Source organism: Canis aureus, chromosome 32 (genome assembly GCF_053574225.1).
Source record: "Canis aureus isolate CA01 chromosome 32, VMU_Caureus_v.1.0, whole genome shotgun sequence".
NCBI lineage: Eukaryota > Metazoa > Chordata > Mammalia > Carnivora > Canidae > Canis > Canis aureus.
In genome coordinates, this window is record NC_135642.1 from 12,891,442 (window position 1) to 12,911,933 (window position 20,492).

General features: G+C 37.4%; 1 protein-coding gene across 1 annotated transcript in view; it reads right to left on the reverse strand.

The window, feature by feature from the left end:
- Positions 1-20,492, reverse strand: part of INO80 (INO80 complex ATPase subunit) — a 129,802-nt gene that overhangs the window by 45,906 nt on the left and 63,404 nt on the right. Inside the window, exons 20-25 of the mRNA XM_077880663.1 lie at positions 19,570-19,737; positions 19,235-19,368; positions 17,457-17,524; positions 16,652-16,745; positions 15,712-15,883; positions 198-338 (exon numbers count right to left, since the gene is read on the reverse strand). Coding sequence (XP_077736789.1) covers positions 198-338; positions 15,712-15,883; positions 16,652-16,745; positions 17,457-17,524; positions 19,235-19,368; positions 19,570-19,737 — 777 coding nt within the window. The remainder of the gene's footprint in view (positions 1-197; positions 339-15,711; positions 15,884-16,651; positions 16,746-17,456; positions 17,525-19,234; positions 19,369-19,569; positions 19,738-20,492) is intronic.

A 20,492-nucleotide genomic window follows, 5' to 3' on the forward strand; every position in this document is an offset into this window, starting at 1 on the left:
TTCTCAAACCAACACTATTTAAAGGAAAGAATACTGTCTTGGGAAAGCCAGGACCACATATGTCTCCTAAATCCTGAAGATTTATGTTTCTTAAGGTCCAAACAGCTTAAAACAGTTCTGTTTAAGAAATGGATCTCTTAAAAGTTGGTTTATTTCTTCAAGTATCTATTTTGTCTCTTCCCTCTTGTGACACTTACTCGTGGACTGGCCACACACAAAAAAGATGGCAGTTCAGTGAGCAGGCAGCAACGAAGCGAGGAGGTAGCTGATCTCCGCTGATGGATGACCTGGTCTGAGTAGCCACTCACTGCTTTGCAGTGGCTGCTGAAAACCAGTGACTACAAAACAAAAAATGCAAATTAGTGTCATTGGCAAATATGTCATTACAAGTTTAATGCAAGCAAAATGGAAAAAAAGTCACATATTAAACGTCTGACTTAAACATATTCTTTTTTTTTTTTTAAAGATTTTATTTATTTATTCATGATAGTCACAGAAAGAGAGAGAGAGAGAGAGAGAGAGAGAGAGGCAGAGACAAAGGCAGAGGGAGAAGCAGGCTCCATGCACCAGGAGCCCGACGTGGGATTTGATCCCGGGTCTCCAGGATCGTACCCTGGGCCAAAGGCAGGCGCCAAACCGCTGCGCCACCCAGGGATCCCCTAAACATATTCTTCTTACTGAATATTGTTAATTCTAATAGATAATAAACCAGTAATTAGAATCAAATGCATAATACAGTCAAGGTCCATGCTAATTTTTAAAAACATGGTTTTATTAATATACTGTAAGCAAGTGGCATTTCTAATTCTATCTTTTTATGGAAGAGATACTGTTAATTATAAATAGAGCAAAACTTTCATTAGACAAAACAAAGTATATATGAGGGGGAAGTTTGGTTCATTTGTTATACCATGAATAAAAACTCATGTCTTGCATTAAAAACATGATGGCCAACAATATTTCCTTCTAAATTTTTCTATAAGGCACATTTAAAAAATTTATTTATTCATGAGAGAGACACAGAGAGAGGCAAAGACATAGGCAGAAGGAGAAATAGGATCCCTGTGGGGAGCCTGATGCAGGGCTCGATCCCAAGACCCCAGGACCATGACCTGAGCCAAAGGCAGATGCTCAACCACTGAGCCACCCCAGTGCTCCGCCCTCCCTTTTAAGATTTAAAGTAATCTCTATACCCAAAGTGGGGCTCAAACTTACAACCCTGAGATCAAGAGTCGTATGCTCTACTTACTGACTGAGCCAGCCAGGCATAGCCTGTTTAGCATCACATGTGTATACTAACAGTGCAGTGTACAACTGACCCTTGAAGAACGTGGTTTTGGAATGTGTGGGTCCACTTACACATGTATTTTTTAAAAAATGCAAATACAAATGTAAATGTATTTTCTTTGTGATTTCCTTAATAACATTTTCTTTTCTCCAGCTTACTATCTATAACACTGATAACATACAAAATTTGTGTTAATTGGCTGTTTATGTTATTGGTAAGGCTTCCTGTCAACAGTAGGCTATTAGTAGTTAAGTTTTGGGGAAGTCAAAAATTATACTTGGATTTTTGACTGCAAAGAGGGTCGGCATCCCTAACTGCTGCATTGTTCAAGGATCAACTGTAGTTCTAGTAAGTTAGCTTGTCTTATTTATTCAGTGACATCAATACAAGAGGTCAGGAAAAGAAAACAATATTGCTTTAGTTCCTTTATCTGACCACTTAAAAATATGTATAAATTCTTCATTAGTATTACTGTATCAATACAGTTTAACAAGACTAAAAGTTCATATTAAAACTTCAGTTCATAGGCATTCATGCAAAAGATATTTTAAAAGTATGCAATGTTCACATAAAAGAATGTGTCAGTGGGATTATAGTGTTCTTTATTACAGATGCAATTCTTCAGTGCAATGCTAGACATTTTATCTTTGGATCTTCATTCTTGATTACTTAATTTTTTTCTTTATTTTTTTTTTCTCAGATAAGGCAGGTTGTAACCTGAATAACTATATGGATGAAGATAATACATACACAAGGTAGTCAAATTTATACATTGTTATAAGGTCAAGAAAACAAACTGCAAGAGAACAGTAAACAGGACTCTGTACAGAAGAATAGCTATAATTCCAGTACCAAAATCTTCGAGGACTGAATCTCTTTCAAGGCTTCTTTATTCTGCAGTTATCTTTTCCCAAAATAAATGGGCTCTTCAGGATCATGGTTCCAGAGAAGCCATCTCAAGTTGTCTAGCAGAATATGTGTATCATAATCCATTTCCATGAACCAATCAGCATTTTCTAAGTAATACTCATGAACAAACTGAAAGGCTTTAAAACTGTTTCCAGGGGAGTCGGGCCATGTCCAATGGTTTCTAACCACACTGAATGGACGTCTTTACAATACTTTATCACAACATTGGGTCCACGTAGCTTTGGCATGTTTAATATTTTCCTCTGGATGTGGACGTCCAGAAAAGAATTTTAACCTTCCAATAGTTTTTCAATAGTAATCTGCATTCTCATCTTTATGTTGGTGAGCATGTACATTGAAGTTCATCCACCTCACTATATATTTATGTCCATTACCTTCTGAATGCCTAAGGTAAGGATCATTGCAAAGATGATTAGACCAGGTATCATCCTGTTCTTCTAATACTTGATACTAGATAGCTAAGAACATACACTTTTAAAAAAATCCTATTCCTACTGCAAAGAAGGTAGTCATTTTTCTTGTTTTCTGCTTGCACGTTTTTTTATTATTGGTGGTAAGCCTCTTTACCCCTCTCCCAGGAGGTGGAGAGATGAGTCTAGTGGCTACTGCTCATGTCATCAAGTTACAGTCGTAGTAGGTTCAGGACTGCTAGTTGGGGTGCCTACAGCCATCCAGGTGGCTGAGGCAGCAGCAGCTGACCTAAAGACCTCTGAATTGTTTACCAACTTCTAGAGTACTAAGTAACATCTCTGCCAGAGATAGTTATCCTCATTTTAAGTATTCTCAAATGGCAGAATTAAACAAAGCCTATTCCTTACTTCATTCTTAAAATGTAAAGTTGAAAGATGAAAGAATATTTCCTTCAGTTATCTTCTCATCAACACAATTTATTAATAAGAAAGTTAACGTTTTAGCTATAGAGAGTCCTTTTAACACAATGTTATTTGTGATACCTTTCTGGAAAAAGCCTAATGATAACTCTACTCCCAGAGGTGGTCATTCACAAATTAAAATATGTTCACTTGTCTTAAATGAGCTAGGTTAAGATAGTATTCTCATTGGAAGTCACTAAGGCAAGGTGATTTGTAGCTTTAAGATTAAAAACAAAACCAAAACCCACTAGCTCAAAATGCTCATACACAGCCTTAGCTTTAGAGAAATCCTGAACACCTCCAGCATATTTTATTCAATCTATACTTTTTTTACATTATTTTCTCTCTACTTTTTTTACATTATTTTCTCTTAACAGTGGTTCCATCAATTCTTCCTCAGTACAGATGGTCCTTTAATGCGACACTACTCACTATTCCCTTCACATAACGACATGAACTAGACACTGCTCCCTACAAAAAAATTTAATGCTTAACACAATAAGGGACACCTTAAATGCCAATACCTAAGATGAGGTGGAGGAGGGACAGAAAGAAAGGTAAATTACTGCTTTAGTCTGTTTTGGACTAAAACAAATTAGAAAAAAAGACAATGTCACACTATGGGAGACATGATTTGGTTATGATATGGGCACAGGTTTTGCTGTTCTGTTGTCCCTTCCTCATGCTCTCGAGTGTCTTCATTATCCTGTAGGCATTGGCAGCTTTGTGTGCGTCTTGCTACCAGAATCACAATATGCACATAGCAGAGGTTAGGCTTTTGTAAAGAGTCTTTTGGCACTATGCAAAAGTCTCAAATGAAAATAAGTTGGGCAGGAAGATAGACCTCACAGCTGTAAACTTCCTGGCATAGTACAGCACAGAAAACATACAAATGTTTTTCCCCTCAGATATAGATCCATTTAACAAGGGGCCATACTTTATTCTCCATGTCTTATTTAAAATTAAAAGGAACATTTATGTTACCATTAGATTTTCATTGCTCAGAAATTAATTTTCTGCTTTTGTTCTTAAAGAATACATCAAACATAGGTATAGACAAAGGTCTCATTTTATTATATTATTTTGCTTTTTAAGTATTTCAATTCCAGTTAGTTAACATACAGTGTTTTATTAGATTCAGGTGTACAATATGGATTCAGTACCCACAATTCCATAATTCACTGGGTGCTCATCATGACAAGTACCCTACTTAATCCCCATTAACCTTCCCCCAAGCCCTCTGCTCTCTGGCAACCATCGGTTTGTTCTCTATAATTAAGAGTCTATGAGGAGAGGTCTCACTTTATTATTATTTTTTTTAAGATTTTATTTATCCATGAGAGACACACAGAGAGAGAGAGAGAGAGAGAGAAAGAGGCAGAGACACAGGCAGAGGGAGAAGCAGGCTCCATGTAGGGAGCCTGATGTGGGACTTGATCCTGGGTCTCCAGGATCACACCCTGGGCTGAAGGCAGTGCTAAACCGCTGAGCCACCCAGGCTGCCCGAGGTCTCACTTTAAATGAAAGGGTGTAGTGGGTGTAGTGTTTATAGACCAAACACTAGACTACATGGATTCTATTTTCTGATATTTTAAGTGACCAAACAGAAAGGGAGAAAATAAAGTACAGAAAAACCCTGAATACAATGGCTTCCCAGGGCATTGGCAGCTTTCATGATCTCATGAAGTAACGACAGATATAAATACTGAAGTTGCAAATTAACATTTAGCAGATGAGTTTTTGAAAACTTCCTGTCTGCAATTCTTCATCAATAGCCAGTCACAGCTCTCTAAGCATTTAATAGAGACAATGTTTAAAACTTAAACACACAACACTCTTTTTAAAAACAATTCTTGCTAACAGACACACAAAATAAATAAAGATAAAACAGAGACTCTCCCAACACAGTTCACACCTATGGCAGCTCGATACTAGGTATAGTTCCTGGGGAAGGAGCTTGGCAGAGCCACTCTCACTGCTCTGGTACACGGAGGCCTATAATGGCTCAGTGCAAAACAAATGCTGAATGCTATTTCCCCTTTTTGCCTTTTTTTTTTTTTTGGTAAAAGTAAAAGTCCTCTTCAGATTTCTTTTGGTTAGTGAAAGAGGTACAAATGTAGGTCTTAAAAGCAAAGTGGAATAACCCTGAGCTTTTGAAAAGTGGGGGACACTCTGAACTCTGCTTCTGCCAATCATCATTTTTAACTGGTTATAGCATAAAATCTGCTTTGCCTCCTCAAAAGATGACTACATAGTATATATTCTATAGATTCTGGATTTTGTCTTTATTCTTCTAAGCAAAACAAAATTAAAAAGAAAAAGATTCTTTTTTTTTTTTAAGATTTTATTTATTTATTCATGATAGACATAGAGAGCAAGCGAGCGAGAGAGGCAGAGACACAGGCAGAGGGAGAAGCAGGCTCCATGCCAGGAGCCCGACGCAGGACTCAATCCCGGGACTCCAGGACTGCGCCCTGGGCCAAAGGCAGGCACCAAACCGCTGAGCCACCAGGGATACCCAAAGAAAAAGATTCTTATGTGTAAGACTTGTACTCTTTAATCCTTACAAAACTGTACAAGAAAGGAACTCTAGCCAGAGCTCACAGTGGGGAAGGAGGTGTGTGAGAACGAATTCATGAAAAATTTGAACTACTATTCCTTCTTAAAATTCTCACCAGTAAAGCAAGGGTGGAGCACAATAAAATTAAGTGGAACGTAGTGAACCATTCTGACTTCTCCACAAGTATCACAAGAGAAAAATATCAGACAAGCATTCCCATCAAATAAGAGAGTTTAAAAGGCCCTAAACTTTGTTTAAAACATCCCTAAGTGTCAACTGATTTGTGTCCTTAGCCTAGTCCCTTAGTTCCTTGATATTTATATATCATTCCAAAGCCAGTATTATGAGAAAGATACTTCCTCGAACTCTCTAACACAGAATTCAAACCTAACATTCACTGCAGAGTGAGAACAGGATCTTACAGGTGCACCTCTGGGGGGCGGAAAAGCTTCTGTCTAGATTTATTCATATCCATGGTGGGAAAGAAAGAGGAGAAGACTGGGTTAGACTGCCGAATGACTCAGTAGTATGGGAGCTGAGGTAGTTTATTGGGAACAAGATGACAACAAGTAGCTAAGTCAACATTCATTACCTGTCTTCTAACAGGAATAAGAACAAAGCCTTTACCTGGATGTGAGGACTGGAAGCTGTACTTAGGAGACAGGCTGCTGGAACAATAACTACCACTCTCTTTATAAAACAAATGAAGGCACAGAAGAGAATGAAGGGTTTTCTGCAGTAAGAGGACAAAGCTGCATGTGGAAAAATTAATTCAAAGCTAATTTGATAGCTCCAAAAGAATTTTACGTGAAATTATTATTTGAATAGTACCAGAGAAATAATTCTGACACTTGCTTCCAATTTTAGCACTTCCCCTTGTCTTTGCTCTCAGGTCTGTCCACTCAAGAATAATCCCAAAGGTGCCTGGCTGGCTCACTCGGTAGAGCACTCAACTCTTGATCTCAGTGGAGCAAGTGACTCTTGATTTCAGTGTTGTGATTTTGAGCCCCATGCTGGGCACAGATTACTTTAAAAAAACAAAAAAAAAACCCCAAACTTCACCTTTAAAAACTGATCTTGAACATGGAATCAACTTGCATGTTCTTCCATCAAAACTTTGTTGTTCTTGTCTTAAAGGTTTTATTTTTTCTCCACACTCAATCAACATGGGGCTCAAAATCACAACACCAAGACACAGATTGAGCCAGCCAGTGCCCACTTCCAACAAAACCTTGAAATATAATTTTTATTTCCTTTGCATAATAAAACAAGGCTATTCTACTATCTAGCACACAAAAGAAAGCAGAGTTGGAGAAATAGTATCTCTTCATTATGTTTATAAATAATCAAGGTTACACAATCAGAATTAAGTAGGCAAATCAAATAAAAATACAAGATACAGAATACTATTGAGATTGCAATGAAAAAAAATTTTCTTACAAGGACTTAGGGCTTATGACCAATGAATTCCTGAAGATAAAAGTCAAATGTCATTCTGTGTTTACTATTTTCCTCAGCCAGCATTTGCTGTGGCTAATAAAACTGAACAAAATGAGTAACAAAGAGCAGGGAGAGATACCAACATCCTTTAACCAATTTAAGAACTTTCATGATGTCAGTCAGAAGCCATCAATAGCCTAGGCCAAAATATCAGAACTGAGAATATCAAAACAAACTTTATAATGAAATAATATAAAAGCCCAACAGTAAGAGGCTCTGGTCATTTTAAGATATGTTCATAAATTCTCTGGTAACTGGTAACTTTCTCTTCAAAAGTAGAGCCTAGTTCTCTACTCTTAGCATAACTCCCAAACCTAGATCATAAAAGGCATTGTGGCTCTTCTTTGTGCTTTTGCACATTTTTTATGTCATGTTAAGCTTAGTTTCAGAGATTCCAGAAACTGTAAAACTTTCTTTGTGGCAGAGACTATCTTTCCATTAATTACAGAGCTCGCACCAATATTCAGTGGAGTTTTCTACCTTATAAAAAGGGTACGCCTGGGTGGCTCAGCAGTTGAGCGTCTGCCTTTGACCCAGAGCATGATCCCAAGATGCAGAATGAGTCCCACATCGGGCTCCTGGCAGGGAGCCTGCTTCTCCCTCTCTGTGTCTCTCATGAATAAACAAAAACAACAATAACAACAAAAAAGGTAGCTAACCACTTTGCTTCCCCACCAATTGTCTGTCTCTTGCATATTCAATTTCCTTCTTTGCAGTCTTCTTCCATTTTAATCTTCAAATCTGAGTCTCCGCTTTCCCACAAATTCAACTTTGATTAAACCCAGAGTCCCTCCTGAAATAACCTCTCTATTCTTTTTAAAAATTTTATTTGACAGAGACAGAGAGAGCACAAGGAGGGAGCAGCTGGCAGAGGGAGAGGGAGAAGCAAGCTCCCCGCTGAGCCAGGAGCCTGATATGGGGCTTGATCCCAGGACTCTGGGATCATAACCTGAGTCAAAGGCAGACACTTAACCAAATGAGCCACCAGACGCCCCTGCAACTGGCTACCAGATTACTCCTCCCAATGGCTTCACAGTAGCTACCAAGTTTATTTCCCCAAGACTACAATTATAGCATCTGTGGAAGAATGCAACTAAAAAAAGGGCTAAGACTCCTGGTTTAATAACTAAATCTCAAAAGACTGGCATTTAAAGATTCCTTTTTGGCTTTTTCTCTTGTTTAGCTCCAGTCTTTGACTTGGAATATCCTTCCTCCTACCCATTATCTCTATCACTCCAAGTTCAACTAAAACAACACCATTTCTACAAAGACTTTTGTCCATTTCAATCTAAAGTGATTTCCGATTCTGAACTTTACTACTAATTATCCACCATCAATCTGGCAATTAACTATGTCTTCTTCCAACTTTTATACTGAATCATTTTTGTTTTTAAAGTCTTTCTAGGGCACCTGGGTGACTCAGTTGGTTAAGTGTCTAACTCTTGGTATTGGCTCAGGTCATGATCTCAGGGTCATGAGATCAAGCCCTGTGCCCTGCTCCAAGCTCAGCAGGGAATGTGCTCAAGATTCTCTTTCCGTCTGCCCCTCACCCCTATGCACTCTTTAAAAAAAAAAAAAAAAAAAAAAAAAAAAAATATATATATATATATATATATATATATATATATATATATAGCAGTACCTAGGTGGCTCAGTCAGTTAAGTGTCTGCCTTGAGCTCAGGTCATGGTCTCAGGGTCCTGGGACTGAGCTCCTAACTGGGTCTCCCTGCTCAGCAGGGAGTCAGCTTCTACCTCTCCCCTGCCCCTCCCCCTGCTCGTGCTTTCTTCCTTACAAATAAATAAAATCTTAAAAAATATATATATATATAAGGTCTTTTTAAGTCTGCGTGTATGTGTTTACTACATGGGTGAATGCTTTTTCAAACCAGAAAACAGGGACCATGCCTGTTAACGCACCCTGCCCACTGCAGACACTACCTGACAGGTTAGCATTAATTATATATGCTCTCTGTGGGAGTAGACTGACACTGGGAGGAGGCTATTTTTAAAAATATTTTATTTAAATTCATTTTGCCAACATACAGTATATAATACCCAGTGATCATCCCATCAAGTGCCCTCTTTAGTGCCAGTCACCCAGTTACTTCATCCCCCAACGCTCCTCCCCTTCTGCAAACCTTTATTTCCCAGAATTAGGAGTCTCTCATGGTTTGTCATCCTCTCTAATTTTTTCCCCACTCAAGTTTCTCTGGGAGGAGGCTATTCTAAAGGAAGCCTGAACCAGCAGAGAAAAAGGAGCATTAGACAATCCCTGATCATTAAGCCAAGATCACATTCTACTACCAGAGATTCATTCAATCAATAAGTTCTTCTGACATATAGATCAATTCACCCATTCACTGCAAGTGGCCCTTGGTATTTAACAATTAAAAACAGTATAGAGAGAGAAAGAAGAGTGTGTGAAGGAGAAGGAGTATTTCCCCCAATTAATATTGGGCCCTTCCCTCTATCATCATTCCTTACTCAATTAAGCTTCTTTTACTATCCAAACTAGTGGTCTACAAAGAAAGCTTCATAGCCAAGATTAATAAGGTAAATAATATTAACATGTTAGTTAAAGTGTATCATTTTAAAGAAAATAATACACAGGTAAAGTAGTCACAATGGAATTAAGTATAATTTAGTAACAGGGGGAAATAATCAAAAAACATCTGGGACCAGTAGTCTATATATCTACAATGTTGAAGAGTTTAAAATATTTATAAGCTGATTCTAAAATTTACATAAGAATGCAAAGAGCCAAGAAGAGCCAAGGCAATAATGAAGAAAGATGAAGCAGAAGACCTATGCTACCAGTTATCAAAACCTATGAAGCTATATATAGTTCAGACAGAGTGGTACTGGTTTCAGGATAGACAAATGGACTTCCTAATGGAACAGAAAAGGGCCCAGAAACAGACCCATACATATACAACCACCTATTTAGCAAAAGCAATGCTGAGGGCAGTAAGGAAAATCATTTCAATAATTGGACAATAAATGACAATCCTTACCACAGACTAAAAAAAACACAATTCCTTGTAGGTTGGAATGTGAAAGGTAAATTAAAAAAAAACTTATGGAGGAAAACACAGAGGATTATTTTCATGACCTTTGTATATGCAAAAACTTCTTCCAACAGGACACAAAAATGCTAACTATTTAACAAAAGACACCACTGAGAGTGCAAAAGTAAACTGCAGAGTTGAAGATAATCTGCAATACATAAAGACTACAAATCACTTTGAAAACATAGACACCCTCATAAAAAAATAAGATCTTTGAATAAGAATTCATAAAAGAGGGCAGGCCCCGGTGGCGCAGTGGTTTGGCGCCACCTGCAGCCTGGGGTGTGATCCTGGAGGCCGGGGATTGAGTCCCACGTCGGGCTCCCTGCATGGAGCCTGCTCCTCCTTCTGCCTGTGTCTCTGCCTCTCTCTCTCTCTCTCAATAAATAAATAAATCTTAAAAAAAAAAAGAATTCATAAAAGAGGTTATCCAAATGGCTAATAAGCATTAGAAAGGGTATTCAATATCATTATTCATAAGGGAAATGTAATTTAAAGCCTCAGTGAGATACCATGGCACAGAGGGGCTAAAATGAACAAATAACATTACATTCTGGCAAAGATGTGGAACAACTAGAACCTCTCACATGCTGTTACTGAGAGTGAAAATACTGGTCCAATTGTTTCAGAAAACTGTTTGGCATTATCTATTAAAGATGACCATAAGCATACGTTATGATCCAGCCATTTGACTACTAGATACTCTACAAAATACATATGAATTTTCACTAAAAGATGTGTATGGTAATACCCACAACAGTAGTATTTATAATAACAAAAACTAGAAAGCACCCAAATATTTGCCCACAGCAACTCTTGGGAAAGCAAGGAGGACAGAGCAATGGAGAGGGAAAAGTAAATGGTAACGGGCACAAGGGATTTCTGGAGTAGAGTTCCAGTAGTGTATCTGAAGTAATACAGCTGCATAATTTTTGCACTTTCTCATATGTGTGTTAGTATCTCTAGGACAGCCATGGCAACAAAAGTGAAGACATAAAAAGTTTAATATGCTACACTTATTACTTCTGTCTCTAATGTACTTGGCTTGTTATCTACTAAAGCAAAGCAAATGCTCATCTTTTCAGAATCAAGTTAGCTGCTTCTTAGAATCATGAGTTCATATAGTAGCTAACTAAAAAAAAATTTTTTTAACTTGCCTAATAACTTCATTAGGGTACTTACTGGTTATCATGCCCAAATTTTATTCCTACCCCCACAAGATTTAAAGATGGACCCCACATTTATGTCAGTCCTTTTCAAATCTTTCATGACTTTTCTCATCCTTCTTAAGTGTAACTCACCATCTGAATTATAGTATTTCTCGAGTTATACTATTGGAACATTTACTGAAAATAGTAGGGGCACCTGGGTGGCTCAGTGGTTGGGCTTCTACCTTTGGCTCAGGTCATGATTCCCGGACCCTAGGATGGAGTCTTACATCAGGCTCCCCCACAGGGGCCTGCTTCTCCCTCTGCCTATGTCTCTGCCTCTCTCTGTCTCTCATAAATAAATAAAATCTTTAAAAAATATATAGTAAGCATAGTTATAAGTCTATTTCCAGTGAAAATAAAAACTCTGATTCCACAGTAGTAAAATCCCTATTTAAACAAAGTGATCTTCCATAGGATTGTAAATTATATTAACAATGCCAGAAATATTTTTCTAGACCTCAAAAATAGCAAACAAGTCATATAAGGCATGAGAGGCACAAAACACATATAATGAATTTATCCCAAACAAGAGATTCCAAGACTTTATATTTAAAACTAACTGAAAAACTCAAGCATCAGCACAACAGATAATTATAACCTATAAGTCTTAGCACTCTTAGCCAATCTTTGAGGAGTTATTATTTTTTTAATTTTATTTTTTTTTAAGATTTTATTTATTTATTCATGAGAGACAGAGAGAGAGAGAGAGAGAGAGAGAGAGAGAAGCAGAGACACAGGCAGAGGGAGAAGCAAGCTCCATGCAGGGAGCCTGACGTGGGACTCGATCCCGGGACTCCAGGATCACGCCCTGGGCTGAAGGCGGTGCTAAATCGCTGAGCCACCAGGGCTGCCCAAGTTATTTTTTTTTAAAGACTTTTTTTGTCAAAAAAAAAAATTTTTTTTAATGGAAAACTGGCAGGATCAGAGCAGACTATGAAATTTCAAAGGGTGGCTTTCAGGTGTGTATGTACGCTAAAATATCATGCATCTTAAGTTTTAACTTTTATATTCTTAACTAACAAATTTTGGAAATCTAAAGGATTAGGTGTCCAAAATTTCATTTTCTACTCTTCTTTGCATAACAGACAAAACCAGTGTTCTCTAGATAAATACTTCATGAATAAGAAAAACTTAGGTTAGATAAACCAGTGTGAGAAACAAGACAGTCATGGTGACAGGCATATTCTAACAAAGCCATTTTTGGGGGTCAATTCTCATAATAAATCACTTTGCTCAAGCTTGGATCCCGTGGGTTCTTCTAAATTAGTTATCTTTACTTATACAATCTCCGAATCCCAGGTATATAACAGTTACATACCAGAATATACTAAGACAGAGACGGACCTTGACTATTCACTGTATGTCAGAGTTCCTACAATGAAATGTGCATTCAGCTCTCTGAGCAACTTCTGGTGTTCTCTTTCACATTCAGAAAGTCAGATTCTTCCTTAAGTTCCAAATGTTAGTTTCTTTATTTTCTTACTATTAAAAAGAATGATCCAGAATGGTCTACATGGGGATTAATACTATGCCTATTAATACTATAAGGTCACATAATGCTCTATTTCTCAAACTGTGAGTAGTGAGGATCATGAAATAATTTTTTAGTAGGTTCCAACTAACATTAAAAAAAAGAGCAAAAGGAAAAAATCAGGATACATTGTACATGAAGGTTAAGTATTATTTTGTGAATATTGTTATAAAAATTTATATATGTATATGCAGTATTTCGTGTATCTATAACACTTACCAGGTTGTGATATAAAATATTCTTTAAAAAAATATTCCTGTGTTATGGTTACACTTCAATAGCCACAGATCTAATGGACTTTATTATATTTTTATTAATTGTTACACATGGAGACTCAACAAAATAATTCCTTATTCAAAAGTTAGGGCAACCTTTAAGATACTATGTAAAGATCATTCTGCTTAATTGAAAGCAGTAATTTCTTAAGACAGATTAACAAACTGGCAAAATACACTGCCTGGTTGATACCTCAATATATACATGTTGGTGATAAGGATGATGAATTCAAAAGCAGAGCTTTTGTATGCTTAGTGTTCCTAAGCATACAGAATTAGCTTTCAGCTACCTGCAACCCACTGGTTATGGACATGGTAAGCCCCTATGACAGCAAATGTCCATCCACAACATGAAATAAAATTAAAAAGGAAATGAAAGTGAATCTAACTTCAATTAGATAACCTTATAGATTTCCGTGTCAATTCCCCATAAGGCATACTGCCATATCTCAATTTCTCAGGAAATTCATTAACTGATACAAGGACCTCACTGAACAGATACACTGAATACACTACTTTATTTTCAGAAAATAGAAGAATACAAATAAGGGAAGGAAGATCTTTGAGAGTTAAGTAAGATGTAGGTGTCTACATAAGAAGGCATAATAAGCCCCTAGGAGAATGGTGCTTCCTGTATAAAAAAACAAAACAAAACAAAAAACTAGCAATGATTTATAACTATAGTAATGGAAATTACCCAATGTAGCTGAACCAGTCTATAGGAGGAAGTCAGGCAACTCTTGACCAGGTATAGCAATATCTCACTAGTAGGAAATGGCTTTGTCACCACTGACTACGTTATTCCAACAGGACTGGAACCTAATTCCACTCTCCTTTTTGCATTACCAATCTCTCCAGAGTCCAAAAAAGTACATAAAGCAATGCTTGAGAAACCAATAGGGAAAACAGAAGGAAATCATATGGGTTCTTCAGTGTAAGGGGGCAAATACCAGGTCCAACCAAAGAATATCCAATATTCAATAGCAATTAACTGTAAGACTAATGACCATTAATTTTCTAGCGAACACAAGGAAAATGCTCTGTCTTCTTAAGTTTTAATTTTGTTGAAGAACCGCAACATATAAATAGACAAATCTTTTTTTCAAAACTTTCAAAACTCTACAGTGTTCCCCATTTCATTCAGAATAAAACCCAAGTCCTTGCAATAAGTGATGATATCCCTTATGATGTGGACTTATATCTATAACCTTATTTCCTGTCACTTTCTCACCTATTCTACAATGGCTAAACAGTTATATGAAAAAGTGTTCAACATCATTATTTTTCATGAAAATATAATTTCAAATCACAATGAGGTAACACTACAAATGCAACAAAATGGACTGACAATATCAGGTATAGGCAAGGAGGATGAACAGCAACAGACTTCTCACACTGCTAGTGGGACTATACATTTTTAAAACCTTTTTGGAAAAAGGCTTGGCAAGGACTGCTAAGTATAAACATACATATGCCTGATGATGCAGTAATTTCATTCCTAGATATAAACCCCAAAGAAATTAGTACTTACATTTATCAAAAGGCATGTACAAGAATATGCATTGCACTTTTTTTTAATATATTTTTTTAAATTTTTATTTACTTATGATAGTCACACAGAGAGAGAGAGAGAGGCAGAGACACAGGCAAAGGGAGAAGCAGGCTCCATGCACCGGGAGCCCGACATGGGATTCGATCCCGGGTCTCCAGGATTGCGCCCTGGGCCAAAGGCAGGCGCCAAACCACTGCGCCACCCAGGGATCCCATGCGCCACCCAGGGATCCCGCATTGCACTTTTATTTATAATAACTCCAAAATGGAAGCAACCTAAATATCCACCAACAGTAGTACAGGTTATAAAATTGTGGTCTCTTTGTTCAATGGAATATTTCATAGTATTACAAAAAATGCTACAATGCAATGTGGATGAATCTCACAGACATAATATTGAGGGAAAGAAGCTGGACACAAAAGTGCACATAGTGGATAATTCCACTTAAATTAAGGTCAAGAACAGGTAAAAATAAGCTACAGTGATAGAAGAGTTGTTTTGTTGGTTCATTCTGAACTGGAGGTATTAAATGGGAAGATGCATGAGGGAGACTTCTGGGTGCTGGAAATAAATGTTCTATACCTTAATCTAGGTATAGTCTAGTAGTTACACAAGTGCATACACATGGATAAATTCAAAGAATTGTACATTTAAAAGTTCTGTATACTTTACAGTAATATATGCAAAATATATATTAAATATACACACAGGCACAAGTACACACACTATTTTTATATATAGATCCATAAACATACAGAATGCCTATGAAGTTATAGTAAAGCTGTAACTCAATACACTGCTCCCACTCTAGGAACTTGTGGCTCCATGAGGCTATCACTGATTTTACTATTCCTTTTACTGATGCAAAGAGAAGGGAAGGGAAGTACCACCACAGATAGCTGATGGTGAAATTAAGTGCTTACCTTTAACAAAGGGCAGCTGCAAAGGTTGGGAAAGGAGAGTGGAAAATTAACCCCAAGAAGGAAATCCTTGTTTCTCAGATATCTCTGCTGGTTCTCCCCTTCTGGCTCTCCCCAGGAGCGCAGCTGATGGAGCCTGTAGGAGGCTTTCAGAGACAGGAAAAGAGCTAACCATCTGAAACAGACCACAGCAGACATGCTTATTCAGTGCTCCATGGAGGTTTGAGGGTAGTTCAGAGCAGTGAGGAACCTTGTCTTTCATTCATGTGTCTTTTTTGTACATCTCGAGTATTTTAGAAACAGTTCTTTCCTACTTTCAGATGAAGCCATTTCACACTTTTCTTCTATAAATTCTTTGGCATGACTTGGTTTGCTACTATGAAAACTAAAATCTTCCGTAAAGCTCCTCTCAGTGCTAAAGAATATTTGGCTCTATCACAAAAATTCTGTTATAAAAACATCCTCATATTAGAGAGATAGCTTTTTCTAACGAGGTCACTATTTATCACATAAATACAAAATAGTAACATAAGTGAAAGCCATTATTCCAAAGAAAAAGAACACAGAACTAAGTTTCCCAGAATACTCAAGGCAAGCTATGCTGCAATTACTAACAACTAAAGGACTCACTGGCCACTATTTGTCCTAGAGATGCAGATACAACACAGTAGACTAACTAGAAATTAAGAGGATTTAAAGACCTTCTGGTAGTATCTGGGGAGGAGAGTCGAAATAATTTTTATTTAAGGTATATCATGAAGCATCATGCAATTATTAAATGATCAAAAGAAAATTATGATTCCCTTATAAAAATGTTTACTCTTAACAAGAAAAAAATAAAAGGCTTGCTAAGATGATATAATATTAAGTATTTAATTTCACAGTTCAACCTCTCACCGTTTATTCCCACCTGCTCTCTCATCAAATTAAGCAAACTTCTCACCTGGCCAAAAGTCCCTGAAGCATGAGGTTTGCCATTTCTGCTGGAGATACATCAATAAAGCGAAGGAAGGAGAAACAACTTTCTTCATTAACACCTGGAATATCAAAGGACAAAGTGAAATCCAAAAGCAAACCAAGAGATAACAGTCAACTAAAGCTACTGAACTGCTGTTGTTTTATTTAACAATGAAAAGATATATAAGGTTTCGCCCCAGCCCCAATGATGGAAGTCAGGGTGTTATAATTTTGTACTACAACCCCAAATGGGAGAGGCAAACCTATGAGATATAGCATACATGAGCCAGAGTGGAACTGGCTTATCAGCTACCTTTGGGCTTTTTGGATTCTTGGCTAACTGCCTTTCTCTTTTTATCATGGTAGGAAAAAGAAAAGTATAGAGCTAAAAGATTCTGAACCTTTGCCTTAATTCTCTAGACAATGCTCAAAGTTGAGCTCCTCCTTTCTCTTAGACTAAGGAGGAAGGAACCAAGTCACATTAATGAAACTCCTGCATTGTCTATGTCAAGTTTCAAGGGTGTAAGAAACTCTTAAGAGGCAGGTATAAACTAAAGATGGAAGGTCAATATAATGATTTTTTAAATGATTTTTTATTGCTTCCTGTTATAGCTGCAACTCATAGCATCTACAGATGAAGACAACTAATTTACTTAAAGCTTATCAAGACTCTATAATAAAGACCTAGCATGCAGGCAAAACTATGGCTAGTTGAAAATAAGTCACTCAGCAAAACAGAGCATTCTGTAAAACCCTGGCCTACTTTCCTTCCCCCAAATCAAAACACCTACCTTTTCTGTGAAAGAGAGACTCCTGGATATAGTCTGGTGCAAATGGAGAAAGAAGAACCCTTAACCACCTGTAAAATCAGTAAATAAAATAAAATAAAATAAATCCAACCCAAATATAAATATGGGGAAGTTAACTAGACTGGAGGCTCAAAACTAAAAATAATCTTTTAGATTTGAAACAGTTTCTACTTTTTTTTTTTTTTTAAAAGATTTTATTTATTTATTCATGAGAGACAGAGAGAAGAAGCAGAGACACAGGCAGAGGAGAAGCAGGCTCCACGCAGGGAGCCCGATGCGGGACTTCATCCGGGTCTCCAGGGTCACGCCCTGGGCTGAAGGCGGTGCTAAACCGCTGAGCCACCCAGGCTGCCCCTGTTTCTACTTTTAAAAGGCCTATTGCCATATTGTTAGGCAAAAATCATTGCACAAATGTCAGAAAGTACTAAGTAATTAATACAGATATAAGAAAACAATACAAGTTTAAAATAGTCTCAATTTTATTTCAAAGAATCCCAATTTAAGCTATAAGTTACCATATACTATATTAAACAAACAGCACTATAGCTCTGGTCTATATCCCCCTGCCCATCTAGTTGAGTAACAGCCAGGAGTTATCACAGATAAAGACTTTTTTTTGGGCAGCCCCGGTGGCCCAGAGGTTTAGAGCCTCCTTCAGCCCGGGGTGTGATCCTGGTGACCAGGGATTGAGTCTCACATTCGGCTCCCTGCATGGAGCCTGCTTCTCCCTCTGCTTATGTCTCTGCCTCTCTGTGTGTGTGTCTGTCATGAATAAATAAATAAAATCTTTAAAAAAATTATTTTTTTAAAAAATATATTTATTTTAGAGAGAGAGCGTCAGCATAGGAGAAGGGGCAGGAGGAAAGAGTAAGGGAGAGAATCTCCAGCAGACTTCCTGCTGAGCGGGGAGCCTGACTTGGGGTTCAGTTCCATGACCCTGAGATCATGACCTGAGTCGAGATAGGGAGTTGGACACTTAATAGACTGGAGCCACCCAGGGACCCCAGAGACAATGAATTCTTAAAATTAAACCCAAGAAATGTGTCTCAATTTCAGATTCATTAGGCTAAATATTGATTATTTTGATAATGCTGCTTATACTGTTTCTCTATAGAAGGAACTCTCCAAATCTAGGATTCTCAAATGTTGATGCGCATAAGAACCCTTTGGGAGCTTGTCAAAAAATCCAGAAGCCAGGGCTATCCTTACTTACAGGTATAGAATGAACCTATACACCTATTTTCTGAATGGAATTGGTCTCTAGCGTATTATATTAACAATCACTTCATCTTTACTAAATCTGTCATGGCTGATTCCAGGAGGAAGATATATTTGATTAACTTAAAATACAATCAGTTATCCCACAAGTGCTAGTCCCAGTAAAATAAGGCACCACAAAACAAGTTCAGTATTGGAGTGGAGACATTTAGTGATCTCTCTTGGTACATGTTCACAGACATATGTGCATTCCTCATTCAGAAAGGAAACCAGAAAAAAAAAAAGAAAGATAGATAGATAGATAGATAGACAGATAGATAAAAACCAGAAATGGCTACAGCAGTTAAGGACATCCAATTAACCCCTTGATACTGTGCAGATTCCTATTACAACATCTCTCAATAAATAGCTGTCCATCATATGCTTAAATATCTCATTGTTGGGGAAATCAGATACTCTCCACTAAACCTCCAAGAGCACTAGCCACAAAACCTCAAATTACAAAAACAACCTGTCTCAAATTACAAACAACAGGTGAGTACCTGTCTCGTGAATGGTTGAAGACCCTGATCTGTCCATGACGGTAGATAAACTTTGAAATCTGGTATGGCTTTAGGGAAATATGAAACGGAGACCAAGTTTCTTGTCGTTCAAATAACTCTGGGTGATTACACACCTAAAGAGGAAGGAAAATAAGGCACCACTGTCATGCGCAGAAATGATGAGGCATCCCAAACTCTGAATATTCACCTATGTGAATATATACTTTATTTCATCTCTTTTTAACAGCCTTTGTTTATTTGGCAGAAAGGTTAGAGCCCTTTTCTTGAAATGGGTTAATGAAGACAACTCCAAGGCAGCTGACCTACAATCTTACCTTCCTAAACTGCATGACTAGATTCATGAGGCTGCTGGTGGTGGTCTGTGCTTGCTGGGTAGAGCCCATAGAAGACTGCAATAAATCCTCAATAGAAATTTTGTTCTTTAGTGCCTGATATAGCAGCTTCTGTCGGCTGGTCAGCTGGCAATACATTAGAATCTCAATCTAAAAATCAATAAGGACATTTATATTTTGAAGTTTATAAGAGAATTCAGCATCACCGTTAGAAACAAATGCAAGCCAGATTATGATTGAACAGACAATATCCATATCTCTAGAAACTCAGTATCTCTATAAACCTGTGATATGGCTAATCATCCAGAAAAAATTCTTTTCTTGACATTCTTCCCTGTCATTTATTCACTCTGCATACTATCCCTGAGAAAGCTCTTCCACTTCCAATAGCACCAACTGCTATCCATTGCAGTACCTTGCAAAAGTATTTTCCTGAACATTCTCAGCCCCATATTTTCAACTACCCCCTATAATAGTACCAGTCAGGGAGTCAGTGGAAAAAAATATCTTTTCCACAACTTACTAAATTAATTAACAGCATTACATTCACTCAGTAACCGAAAAAGAAATTTCAATCTGCTCTGGGTTTTCTTTCTCTCTCAATGCCCATGTTCTGCCATTTCCTAAATCCCTCAAGTACACCTGGAAATTAGCCTCTAATAATCATCCTTTCTGACCACTCTCATTGTCTTACTGCAGAAATCTCATCATATCTAATCTAGACTGCTACTATCTGGGAGGAGTGTCTTTCTGCCTACATTCTTTACTGGTTCTAAGAAACTTTCCATATAAATCTTATAAGGTGATTCCAAAGTTGAAAAACCTTCAGTGTGTATTACTGTCTATAGTAAAACATCAAAAATTCTCTGGGAAACAGAGGTGGTCTTCCATACTCTAACCAACCA